This window comes from Aplidium turbinatum, chromosome 7 (genome assembly GCF_918807975.1).
Source record: "Aplidium turbinatum chromosome 7, kaAplTurb1.1, whole genome shotgun sequence".
NCBI lineage: Eukaryota > Metazoa > Chordata > Ascidiacea > Aplousobranchia > Polyclinidae > Aplidium > Aplidium turbinatum.
This window is the reverse complement of record NC_137478.1, coordinates 22,675,987-22,688,927: the sequence shown is the minus strand read 5'-3', so window position 1 is coordinate 22,688,927 and position 12,941 is coordinate 22,675,987. Positions and strand designations below refer to the sequence as shown.

Below are 12,941 nucleotides of genomic sequence, written 5' to 3'. Positions count from 1 at the left end.
CCAGATTTATATTGACCAGTGAACAGATCTCCATCTGCATTAGACTTTTTACCATTTCGCGGGGCTGGGACCCTCAAGCTACCAGGACAGCAAACCTGCTTTTGTTGTTTAAGTTAATTTTATGTTACAAAAACTTAAATAACATATAAAAATGTATCTGCTCAATCCTTTCAAAAACAAACAGTCGATTACAATACCAAGGCCAAGAACGAGAACAACTACAGTGGTCTTTCAAAAATGGTTCAACTTTTTTTTAGTGGTTGTTTTTTGTTTTTTATTGGTTTTATTCAATTTTTTTTTTTTTATTCTATTTCCAATTTTATTCTATTTTCATACATTTTTTCAAGTAACAACTATTTCCATTTATCATAACAAAAAACTGCAAAAAAAAAGGTAAATTAAAGCTGCTGAATAACTTTTATAATTTAGTTTGCTGCAGTTTGACTAAGTTCTGTAAGTCAAAACTGTGGCCGCATGCTCAGCAAGTGGTACCAATTAACCACCTAACTTCAAGTGCTACCAATGAGAATGAGGTCTGTTCGGTCCCAGTGGTGATCATGTTAACAGCCAATCTTCCTTGTTACTTGTCTGAATTTCTTTTATTAGTTTGTTCTTTCGTTCCTGTCATTTCTTTCATTGCATATAGCCTATTATGATGAGTAGCCCTACCATAATTATGGAATATTATGATGTTCTTTAAAGTTTTATTGGTGAATTGCAGTCTTGTCGAATGCGGAATGGCCCGTTTCGGCGAGTCCGATTCGGCGAGTCCGATTCGACTAGTCCGATTCGGCGAGTTCCCTATTCGGCGAGAGCCTTTTTCGGCGAGTGCCCTATTCGGCGAGTTTTTGAAATTTTTAAAAGGAAATTGTCGGGTCCCGTAGCCTAATTACAATTGCCGTTTTTACATCGTTTTAACGTCGCTAAACGTTGAAATCGTGCAGAAAGGAATAAAAATAAAATGTTTGAACTATTAAATTAAAATTCGTCATATCAGTTCAGTTAGTTTTATTTTTGACCATCATATCAAAAACAATACACGTCAACATAGCAAAGGTCGAGAAAAATGTAGAAGCGACAAAACGCGAAGTTAAAACGTGCTTGTGACCGAAGTAAGTTATTGAGTTGAAAGAAATTTGGCACGGTCGCAACACCTTCAGAAAAATTTAAGATATGAAGGGAAAATAAAACAAAGACAATGTTACAAAAAAAATCATGTTTATGTCTATAAGTTAGTACTTTTGAATAGTTAAAATGATTAGTTTGGATCAACAAACGTGTGACCTACAGCTTAGATTGAATGGAAATTATCGGGTACCGTAGCCTAGTTATCCCGACCAGCAAAAATTTGTTCCAAGAACCCAGTTAGCCTAACAGTTCATTTTTACATTGTAGTAACAGAATAAAAAGGCTAACCAAATGTGTGGCCTATCGTTTTAACGTCGCTAAACGTTGAAATCGTGTAGAAAAGAAAACTTTGCTGACTAGGATACGTTGAAACTGAAAAACATTCACAGAAGCCCTACGATACGTTGCATTTTTAAGATAATGTATTCAGACGTTGAATCAATGTACAAATGAAATGTTATGCTAAATGGGTTCTTGGAACAATTCGAAAGGCTTCTGTGAATGTTTCTCAGCTTCAACGTATCCTAGTCAGCAAAGTTCTCTTTTCTACACGATTTCAACATTTAGCGACGTTAAAACGATGTAAAAACGGCAATTTTTGCTGGTCGGGATAACTGGGCTACGGCACCCGATAATTTCCTTTCAATCCAAGCTATAGGCGGCCTACAGTAGGCCACACGTTTGGTTAGCCTTTTTATTCTGTTACTACAATGTAAAAATGAACTGTTAGGCTAACTGGGTTCTTGGAACAAATCGAAAGGCTTCTGTGAATGTTTCTCAGTTTCAAAGTATCCTAGTCAGCAAAAGCTCCCTTTTCTACTCGATTTCAACGTTTAGCGACGTTAACACGATAGGCCACACATTTGGTTAGCCTTTTCATTCTGTTACTACAATGTAAAACTGAACTGTGTTCTTGGAACAAATTTTTGCTGGTCGGGATAACTAGGCTACGGTACCCGATAATTTCCTTTCAATCCAAGCTGTAGGCCACACATTTGTTGATCCAAACTAATCATTTTAACTATTCAAAAGTACTAACTTATAGACATAAACAAAATTTATTTTATTTTTTTTTGTAACATTTTCTTTATTTTATTTTCCCTTCATATCTTAAATTTTTCTGAAGGTGTTGCGACCGTGCTAAATTTCTTTCCATAGGCGCCGACTTTTCAAAAAACCTTGGGGGGCGAGAAAGGTGATGACGTCATAACCATAACGCTATTTTACTCAATTAAAATAGTCTTTGATTAAGCTTAGTGTCTTGTTTATATTAACAAATAGGTCCCAAATCGAATTTATTAGAAGCGCTGCTTGAAAGGATTAGTTTTACGCATGCGGTACGCCTAGTCGTAAAAATTTTGATATTGTTAGCTCATAATTGGAACAGTTGGAAAACAAGCCGATTCATTTCCTTTTCGTGCGAGTGAATAACAACGATCAAGACAGTGAAGTTATCGAAATAAAACGCAAAAAATCATGATCTCAAGCAGAGTGAAAACCCGCTATCAGTTTTATTAACCTCGTTTCGCTAATTACTTTCAAAGCGTTAACAACTGCGAAGTGTTTTCTCTTCTGTTTTTTATCGAAAGTCTTTATAGTCTTTTATTGAATACAGTAGGCTATACTCGAGTAAAGGTCGAGATGTTCGCAAGTGATTTTCACCTCAAAAAGACAAGTTCAACTAACACGGGACAAGCTGTTGTCTCCAGCTCGGCAATTTTCAAAATGAACGCACTAAAAATCATTGTCGACGTAGATTACGTAAGTGTGAAATCGCGTCGGCCTAAGTAAAACTTTTGAATACGTTTATTTGCAGTGATTCAAACTTAATTTTCAAATTCAATGATTTCTTGTCAATTCTAAACTTTATGCACTTGTTGAGCAATATGCAAAGCTCACGAGACAAAACAGAAAGAGGAGATCATTTTTTTATTTTTGCGTGTAGGATATAATCGTTCTTATTATAACGTAACATTCCATGATCGTTGAAGTCGATGTCAAACCTTAGCGGCCGCATAAAACAATGATGTCAGGTTAGCTAGGTGATAATAGCGGTAAGAGACGTCGTTAATGCAGGCAATATCTGCGACCAAGACCATTAAACACCTTTTCTTTTATCGGTTTTCGATTTAATTCTCACACATTGCGAAGAAAACAATGCGTTCTGTTGAATCATAATTGTCTCACAGCGGGAAGGCCTCGTTGAAAATAGCGCGTCTAATTTAGTAATTTAGCTGGTTTACTTAATATTGCAGTGAATAGTTACGTGACTATTCCAGCAGTGCAAGTTACTCTACCATCTACTTTGAAACTTCCATACCGTATGAGAAAGCCATGCGATCAGCTGCTGTTTTGCGGGCAAGAGCAACGTAGGCTTTTCTTGCTTTCGGCATTCTTTAAGACCGTTTAAATTATCTAAATCTCTTTCACGAAGTGTTTTATCTTTGAAACACCACTTGTCATCACCATTTTTGTTGCCCTTCAACCATAAATTTACGGGGGGCGCCGCCCCCCGGAAGTCGGCGCGTATGTTTCTTTCAACTCAATAACTTACTTCGGTCACAAGCACGTTTCAACGTTCGTGTTTTGTCGCTTCTACCTTTTTCTACACCTTTGCTATGTTGACGTGTATTGTTTTTCATATGATGGTCAGAAATAAAAACAACTGAACTGACATGACGAATTGTAATTTAATAGTTTAAACATTTAATTTTTATTCCTTTCTGCACGATTTCAACGTTTAGCGACGTTAAAACGATGTAAAAACGGCAATTGTAATTACGCTACGGTATCCGATAATTTCCTTTCACAAATTTCAAAAACTCGCCGAATAGGGCACTCGCCGAAAAAGGCTCTCGCCGAATAGGGAACTCGCCGAATCGGACTAGTCGAATCGGACTCGCCGAATCGGACTCGCCGAATAGTAGCAGACCCTGTCGAATGATACAAGTTAACTTATCAACAAAAAAAGTAAAAAGTATCACTAAATTGGCAAATTCAAGTTCTTTTAATTTAAATTTAATAAACTTGAATTTGCCAATTTAGTGTGATACACAGTACATCTCTACTTTTTTTGATTCTTTTATCACACTACACATCCTTTTGGATCATTGGTGAAGTCAAAAAAGATCTCAATGAAAAGTTCAGTGACCAAGTTTCATTTTAGCAACTTATTGATGTCTTGATTATTTCAGAAGATATTTCAGGGAAGAAAAAGTACAAGTTTTGTTCCAACAGTTAAATTTTAGACAGATTGTCAGTGCAAAAAAACAATTGTTTTCTTTGTTTTTTTGTTTTTTTTAAACGAATACAAAAAACGACTCACATTTCTAACTTCAGTTTTATTTTATAAATTGTTTGTCGTGATTTTCGTACAGGTTCTGGTTTCTTCTTCTGAAAACTACTGTATAAAAGTATAAATCAACAAATCAAGCAGACTGATCCCTTTTTCATGTGACGTTTCAAAGTTAGTATGGGCAAGAAAATGCTCGAAAATGTATTAACATATAAAAAATATATAACTTTACACGTGTAATTATTCTAGGTGTCTATACATGAAACTGAAGATGAAACAGACAAGCGATATCTTCTGGTCATGAAAGGTGCTCCGGAGAGGATTTTGGACCGTTGTGGGCGGATCATGAATAAAGGAAAAGCGGAACAATTGACGGAAGCGTGGCGGCGCGACTTTGAATCTGCATATGCTGAGATGGGAGGTCTTGGGGAACGCGTGCTTGGTAGGCTACGTTTAACTTCTTTAAACTGTACAGCTTTATTGTTTTGTTTTTATGGTTTATTTTGTTAGTTCGTTTTTTGTTTATTTACTAGGCTATAGATTTTTGTAAGCACGCCAATTTAGCTTATCTATGATAATTCAATTATTTTCTTTGTCACTTTTTTCTTTGCTGCTGAATCATTGTAAGCTATGTAGTACGGTACTCAATTCAAACGGTTTTACTTTTAATTACGCTTGGGATAGTTTGCCAAAACATTCGGTTAAGATGTTGTACTAGACAATTTTCGTACAGTTTTGAAAACTTATAAGTTTTAACAAGTGAATATCCGTCTGTCAGTAGTTAAAAAGTTAAAAATACCAAATAACATTAAGGCTAGAAATATACAGAACATCTGGCAACACTGTTGTGTAACGCATTCCACTCTTTGTGCGACCGTTCCTTTCACAATTTCCTAATTTCTGCAAAAAGAAAAAACGGAAAGAAAGCTTTGTGTCCACAACTCTTATAAGAAACGATTTTGTGAAACCTCGCTAAAACACAAACAAACTCAGTTTCTAATCATTGAACTTTCCAGGATTTTGTCATGAATATCTTCCCCTGGATGCCTTTCCTCCTGGCTTCAAATTTGACACTGAAGATGTAAACTTTCCTTTGGATAATCTCACCTTTGTGGGACTCATGTCAATGATAGATCCTCCCAGAGCCGCTGTACCTGACGCCGTTGGTAAATGCAGAAGTGCAGGCATCAAGGTAATCCTTGCTTCGGTTAGATGCGATTTTATATTTTAACTTGAAATTACGACGAACTGAAACACAAATACTGTATGTCAAAATATTTTGTTTTCTTTTCGATGCGCTGCTTTAGTTTTTGTTCTAATTTATTTCGAAATAAAAATAATTTAATTTTGTTGTAAACTCAAAACGAAACTCACATCAAAGATACGAGCCATATTAATTTAATCTTACGAGCATTCAGCACGCAAATATTTCGTTGCGATTTTTTTTTAAATAATTTTGTTGTGACCACAACTTCGTTTTGAACGTTCTCCAAGAAAACCATTTCAAGACTGAATAGAATCATTCGAGATTGGCTATGGTAAGAATTCATGCTTCATATGCAGAGATGATGACCAGGACAATTCGATTCTAAAAATTCCCATTATATTATGCGTTCTTTTTGCCTTCAATCTATTTCAAGCAAAACACGTAGAAAATTGGCACGATTCTAACAATACTTTTGTAACACTTGAAACGTTTAACGTTTCACCTGACAAATTTTAACTCTTTCATGACGGATTTTTTTTTCAAACACACAAGCTGCAGTGGTATAAAAATTGTGAAATGTATTGCTGGCTCACCAAATCTATTTATTTGTAAAAGTTTTTTCTATTTATTTTGTAAGTTAGTAAAGTGTAGTCGAGTGGGACATATATGTCCCACTAGACATGAACCCAGCTGCTCCCTGACATACAAAGCAACAATCACAGAATCAGTATGAATTTTACTCTGTGGCCACTCATGTGTGACCAAATCAGTTAAAACCAGAAAAATAGCAACTTTTTGGAAACTAACGGGACGTGTATGTTTCACTAAACTATAAAAGTATCAAGCTAGGACGTATGTGTCCCAAACGACTCGAAAGAAAAGATCGTCATGGCGCATGACTGGGAAACTGTGTTTTAAAAGCTTGTGAAAAACTGTTGTTACTACAGCGAACCCGCAACATAAGGTTGGAACCGATAGCTTTGTCAGCACTTGTGGATTAAATTACGATCACACTGGTAAAAGCGAAACTCAATTTATTACAAATTTAAAAAATTTTACCGTGAAAACATCTTAGAGACTTCATGAGCTCGAACAATGCATGCTCGAAATCAAACGAAAAATCACACAAACTGATTAAAGCAGTTATCATTGACTAATGTTATATATTGAACTCCTGAAGAACATCAAAACACAATCGTTTCTTTACACCTTTCAGGTTATAATGGTGACCGGGGACCATCCTATAACGGCCAAAGCCATTGCAAAAGGTGTCGGCATCATTTCTCCTGGGACATTAACGGTGGAAGATATAGCTAAGGACTTGAACATTCCAGTTGAAGAAGTCGACCCCAGGTCTCATTCGAATCTTGAACTTTATCATTTAGTTCATGTATAGTATCATTCAAACACTGCATTTTGAAGATTGATAACTCTGCTTTCAAGCATTAGTTCAGATTTGTGTTAATATATAAAATTTAAAAAAAATAATTTTTAATTTTTCTGTGAGAAAATCTTGTTCATAAATTTGCTACAAAAAGAAAAGGAGTGACAAAACCTAATCGTAAATATTTGTCCACCAGAGATGCCAAGGCGGCTGTTGTGCATGGATCCATGCTCAACGACATGGAGGATTCAGATCTGGATGATATTGTCAAGAACCACACAGAAATTGTGTTTGCTCGTACTTCCCCCCAGCAGAAGCTAATTATCGTAGAAAGCTGCCAACGTCAGGTGGAGTTGAATGGACATACAGACATTTAATCACTTGGCATTTAATCACTAAACAGTTAATCACGCGTGGCAGCATTTGGCTATGGAGGCCACTTTTCGGCTAGCAAAACCCGCCATTCTTACATTGATTCAATGCTTGCAGACAATAAATTAAAGTAAAAAGGTTGAGTTTTTCCGGCTGGGTTGAGTTCTTCCAGAGACCAAAAAAGCTCATGTCACAACTAATTAATTATTATGAAACTTCACATGCATGTGAAAGCAAGCGTCTAGTTAAATACCAGCACGTATCATATCAAAATTATATTGATGATTAACTTTCTCTTTATTCTTCCTAATCGTCAAAAGTAATCTATTGCGCACATATTGGAGATTCATTGATATTTTTTAAAGATCGAGTGAGCATTGGAAGGCAGCCTGCTGATACGCCATTTAACCTTCTCCTCTGAAAAAGAAATAACAAAATTAACCCTATATTGTTCACCCAGGGGGCGATTGTAGCCGTCACAGGGGACGGTGTGAACGATTCTCCTGCTTTAAAGCGAGCGGACATTGGCGTTGCCATGGGAATAGCCGGAAGTGACGTGTCCAAGCAAGCTGCTGACATGATTTTGTTGGATGACAATTTCGCTTCAATAGTTACTGGAGTGGAAGAAGGTAATTGGAGGATTAGGATGCTTCTGTATCATATCCTCCTATATGATCTTTTATTCCTAGCATTGTAATATTGTTTTTTTATGATTTTGTCTTCATATATATATATATATATCAAGTATTGAGGATATTAATCTCTTAGTTACTGTTCCTACATAATCTTCACAAGATCAAATCTTAACAAGCTGTTGAACATTGAGCTAGCTTACAAGTAGTTAACTTTGTTTTATCACAAACACACTGTTCAGCACCATGTGATAGCCCCTTTTGTCAAAGTAACATCAATTTAACGTTCTTCCTGTAATAGATTAGTTATACATGATCATCTAGCATTACATGTTTTTTTTTGAAGTAATTATAAGTTGTGTTGAGATAGTTAAACAACTGTGGTAAAGTTGAAGTGCTCTTTTAGGACGTCTCATCTTTGACAACTTGAAGAAGTCTATCGCTTACACTTTAACTTCCAACATCCCTGAGATCACTCCTTTTTTAATCTTCATCATCGCGGATATTCCTCTTCCGCTGGGAACAGTCACCATTCTCTGCATCGATCTGGGAACAGATTTGGTAACATTTTCTATCTTTTTAATTGAAAAAATTAGTCAAAATTAACATAGAGAAACTTAAAACCTGGACAAATTTAGACACACCACTTCTGCAGTTTCTTAAGGACAGAAATGAATGAAAGATTCGTTGTGCGTTGGTCTTGTGCCTGGATCAGGCGATTGGACTTGAAGAGAAAGTCGAATTAAGTTATAAACAGTTAAACCAAAAAGTCCCTTCTTTTTTGCTCGAGTGGTCATTTGTTAAGCGAGTTATCTCTGGTCCAATTCATCCACGCAAAAGTGGAGGGTCAAAATGCTGAGTACGAGTGTGAAATTACTTGTTTTTTTATAAAATAGAAATTTAATGGCAACTCAGTCGAGTTTTGAAACTGTCATACTCTTGAAAGAACCTCGGTCCAACGCCCAACGAGACAATAGCCTATGTTGAATTCTGGCAACATAATCAATCACGTATTTCACGTGAAAGACAAAGATTGACTTTTTTCCTTCCTGTTCATTTCACCCAAATATTCAACATTCAACCATAAACTTGGTCTTTGGCAAAAGTTAAAAAGTTTTGAAAATTTTGTTTCTGGGCAATTTTTTTCTTTTGCTCCTTCTGGTTACATTATCAAATGGTAACCCAACAACTGCCTTTTCACGTAATAATTCATAGCTAGATCATTTGATGCAAACCAAAGCAAAAATGAGTAGTTTATCAAAATTTAATATATTTTTTTTCATCAATTACAGTTGCCTGCCATTTCTTTGGCTTATGAGCAAGCTGAAAGTGACATCATGAAACGGCAGCCTCGAAATCCAGCCAAAGACAGATTAGTGAACGAAAGGCTCATATCCCTCGCCTACGGCCAGATTGGTAAGTTTTGTTAAATTAACTTATCTTCAATAAGAAATAGACACTGAGTTTTTGTACCTCGTTAAAAAATTTGTTTATTTTTTTGCCATGTTTAGTTCCTTCTTGTGCGTTTCTTATTTCCTTTCATGTACAGGCTATTATTGGCTTACTTGTAGGCTACATATGAGTTGCCCAAATGCTTGACAAGGGCTAACATGTTGTACAGCCGAAAACGTTCGCAATTTTTAATTTATGTCTGTGTTTTGTGTTGAATGCCGTGTCGTTGCTTTGTTTCATCTGCTTAATATTCAGAAAATCTTTTCTTGAATTTTTCAATTAGTGCGATCATAGACATTTGATTACAATGCTCGTCCTTTGGTCTCTAAGACAAATTAGGCATGACACTAATTTTTTCCTAAAGTTTTTATGAAGTGGGATAAGTTTCGATGAAGGTCGATTTTGTTACGTGGAGAACCGAAAGCGATCTCTATGCCCTTCGTGATCCAGTATGGCTTTGCGTGATAAACCGGCGGTGATTAAGTGTCGAGATTGAAAAATTAAAATTTACTTTCACGTCGCATAATTTTTTTTCAGGGATGTTGCAAGCTTTGGCTGGTTTCGTGAACTATTTTGTCATTTTGATGATGAACGGGTTTAAACCGAATGAAGTTCTTGGAATTCGTCCTGAATGGGATGATAAGTCAAATGGGGCTGTACTGGACTCCTACGGCCAAGAATGGGTAAGTCAATTTCAAAGTATACTTCGCTAGTGGGATTCTTAATCGTTCAAACTTTATAAAATATATAGAATTGCTACTATTTAAAACTTGCTCTTTAAAGCAAATAAATAAACAGTGTTGTTGGATGAAAGATGAATAAGCATCATTAAAGCCTAACCATGGCCACCTGGAGATGGGGCCTAACTTGTCACATTTTGATTACCGCTACTGCTACCGTCTGACTGAAATTTTCTAAGATTTGTTTACTTTTTTCTGACTCGTAATGATATAACAGCTTTTTGTTGCCTTGGGAAAGCAGTAGAAAAAGAAATTGAAAAATGCTCAAACAGAATGTAATTGTTTTTCAATGCCTGGTGATGTTAAAATCTATTTTGTCACCTGGAGAAGACAGTGAAGCAAATTTGTGTGTTTAATCCGACCTCATGCAATTCATTCAGATCAAAAAGTTGAAAATGCAAAAGAAAATATAAATTGTATCCAAGTTTTGTCAAATGCAACACGAGAAATATTTCACAAGTATTTCACGAGATATATTTCAGAAGTAGCTTTCATCTATATTTTCTTTGGCAGAGTTACGGCCAACGTAAAGTAGTGGAGTATACCTGTCATACTGCGTTTTTCACGTCCATTGTTGTGGTTCAATGGGCTGACTTGCTGATCAGCAAGACTCGTCGTCTTTCTATTTTCCAACAAGGCATGGGGTAAGTTAAAGCAGTTCCAGCCGGTTTGCGCCTGTTTTTGCATCGTTCTGAGCTTTGAAAGTTCCTTAAATGTCTGACATTACTGTACTAAAATTTAAACGCTGTTACTAAACTTTTCATTAAAATCTTCCTTTGACTTTAAAATAAACTTGAATTGCTAACTTATTGTAGTAGCGGAGAGTGGGGCAAGATGATCACTTTTTTACTTAAATGACCGTAAATTTCTATTTTTTTTTTTTTTGTAAACTTTACCAAAATCAGTGTTAGAGTAAATAACAACCTTTTACCTCTTCTATGGTGTTTTATTTTGTGTTTAGCAGCAACTACTTATTTACATACATGCGTTTCAAAAACAATGTTCGAAGTGATCATCTTACCCCATGCTTGGGGCGTCTGGGGCAAGATGATCACACCACATAATTACCATCAAAAACAGGTAAACTTTATGTTTTTTGAACAGTAGCCTAAACCAATGAAAGTAATGAACGTAAAACCAAACATAGGCCTACACAGAAAAGTGAATAAAAGTAGACTAGGCTTAAGAGGGGTATTGGCTAATACAGCACCAAAAAATCCTTGTTTTTAGAAATTAAAAAAAGTCAAGTTTATATCGAAATTTGAGACTTTGTTAAGTGCTGGTTTGATACTATAGTAGTTATAAAAGAAGATAGGCCACTTTTAACATATTAGAATCGTTCGTTTGAATTTGAATTTGGATGGATCTACTACTGTTTGTCCCCTGGTCATATTGCCCCACGAGCAAGTGATCATCTTGCCTTAGTCATGATTCTTTACTTCGACTTGTCATCAACTCAAAACCAGAAGTGAAACATTCTGTAAACAACACAAGAAAGACAAGTGTATCTTTACTAATTGCACTTTTTTTCACTTCTCCGCCATATTCATAAGAATTTAAACTCAAATTTTCTATAGCAGTTGCCATTTTTACGTTTACAATACGAATTTAGTTTTTTGTACCTGGCTATCTGATCCTACTGAACTTTCGGCTAAAACTGACATAGAAAAACTAGACCCTACCAAACGACCACTGAATAGCGTTATTTCACAAAATGGCATCCGAATGGCATATTTTTCTAAACAAAAAATTATTGGGGGTGATCAACTGATCATCTTATTCAACTTTCCCCTACTCTATGTTTTTGTTTGAATATAGGCTATGACATACTTAAGGCTATGACATACTTAATGCGTAAGTGTCTTTCTCACCCATTCGTAAACCGATTTAAAACACATGTAGCCTAAATAAAGAAGTTCGTATTTCTTTTTCTTATTTTCAATGCACTTTGTATGACAAGATTACATTCATTGCAGAAACAAGGTCTTGGTTGGTGGTTTAATTGAGGAAACTATACTTGCTACATTTTTGTCCTATTGCCCGGGAATGGATTTAGCCCTGAGAATGTATCCACTGGAGTGGGAATATTGGATCGTGCCAATGCCATTCTCTCTCATCATTTGGCTTTATGACGAAGGGCGCAAATTCCTAATACGAAGATATCCTGGCGGTAAGAAGCAAAGTATATACCAGGCATGGCCAAATGGCGGATCGCGATCCGGTTCCGGATCTTTTCAACTTTTTTTGTGGATCTTTCAAGTTGGCTCTGAAAAAAACTTCAAAGTATTTATTTTAAAAATTGCTAATTTTTTTTACTTTTTTTTTAAATATTCATCTTCATGAACTCGTAAAAATCGCTGTAAGTAACAGGAAACCACGTTTCGATAGTATTGTAAAATCAAAGCCCACTCATCATTTTTCTCTCTAATACCAGACCTGTTCATTACAGCACACTCATTCACTGATTTTTAATCAAATTATGTATATATCGTATCTTGACGCCTTGTTTTAGATGTACCCAAATAATTCCATCTTTTTTGTATGATACAAAAGGAAAAATGCACATCTTCAGCCAGTGGCGTAGCCAAGGGGGGGTTTTGGGGGTTACAACCCCCCCCCCCTTTGGCACGCGTGTGACGTCACGAATCACGATATTGAGAATGATGCTTTCAGTTTCTATGTCTCTAAAACAAAGTTTGCCTAATTTTACACGAAACTGCATTAAAAGAGC

At 35.9% G+C, this 12,941-nt stretch overlaps 1 protein-coding gene across 1 annotated transcript in view; it reads left to right on the top strand.

The window, feature by feature from the left end:
• LOC145774728 (sodium/potassium-transporting ATPase subunit alpha-3-like) overlaps positions 1-12,941 on the top strand; it is a 33,293-nt gene that overhangs the window by 16,862 nt on the left and 3,490 nt on the right. The window contains exons 11-20 of the mRNA XM_082586026.1: positions 4,673-4,865; positions 5,440-5,615; positions 6,847-6,983; positions 7,211-7,361; positions 7,847-8,015; positions 8,425-8,579; positions 9,311-9,434; positions 10,008-10,153; positions 10,724-10,854; positions 12,187-12,380. Of these exons, the coding sequence (XP_082442152.1) occupies positions 4,673-4,865; positions 5,440-5,615; positions 6,847-6,983; positions 7,211-7,361; positions 7,847-8,015; positions 8,425-8,579; positions 9,311-9,434; positions 10,008-10,153; positions 10,724-10,854; positions 12,187-12,380 (1,576 nt within the window). The remainder of the gene's footprint in view (positions 1-4,672; positions 4,866-5,439; positions 5,616-6,846; positions 6,984-7,210; positions 7,362-7,846; positions 8,016-8,424; positions 8,580-9,310; positions 9,435-10,007; positions 10,154-10,723; positions 10,855-12,186; positions 12,381-12,941) is intronic.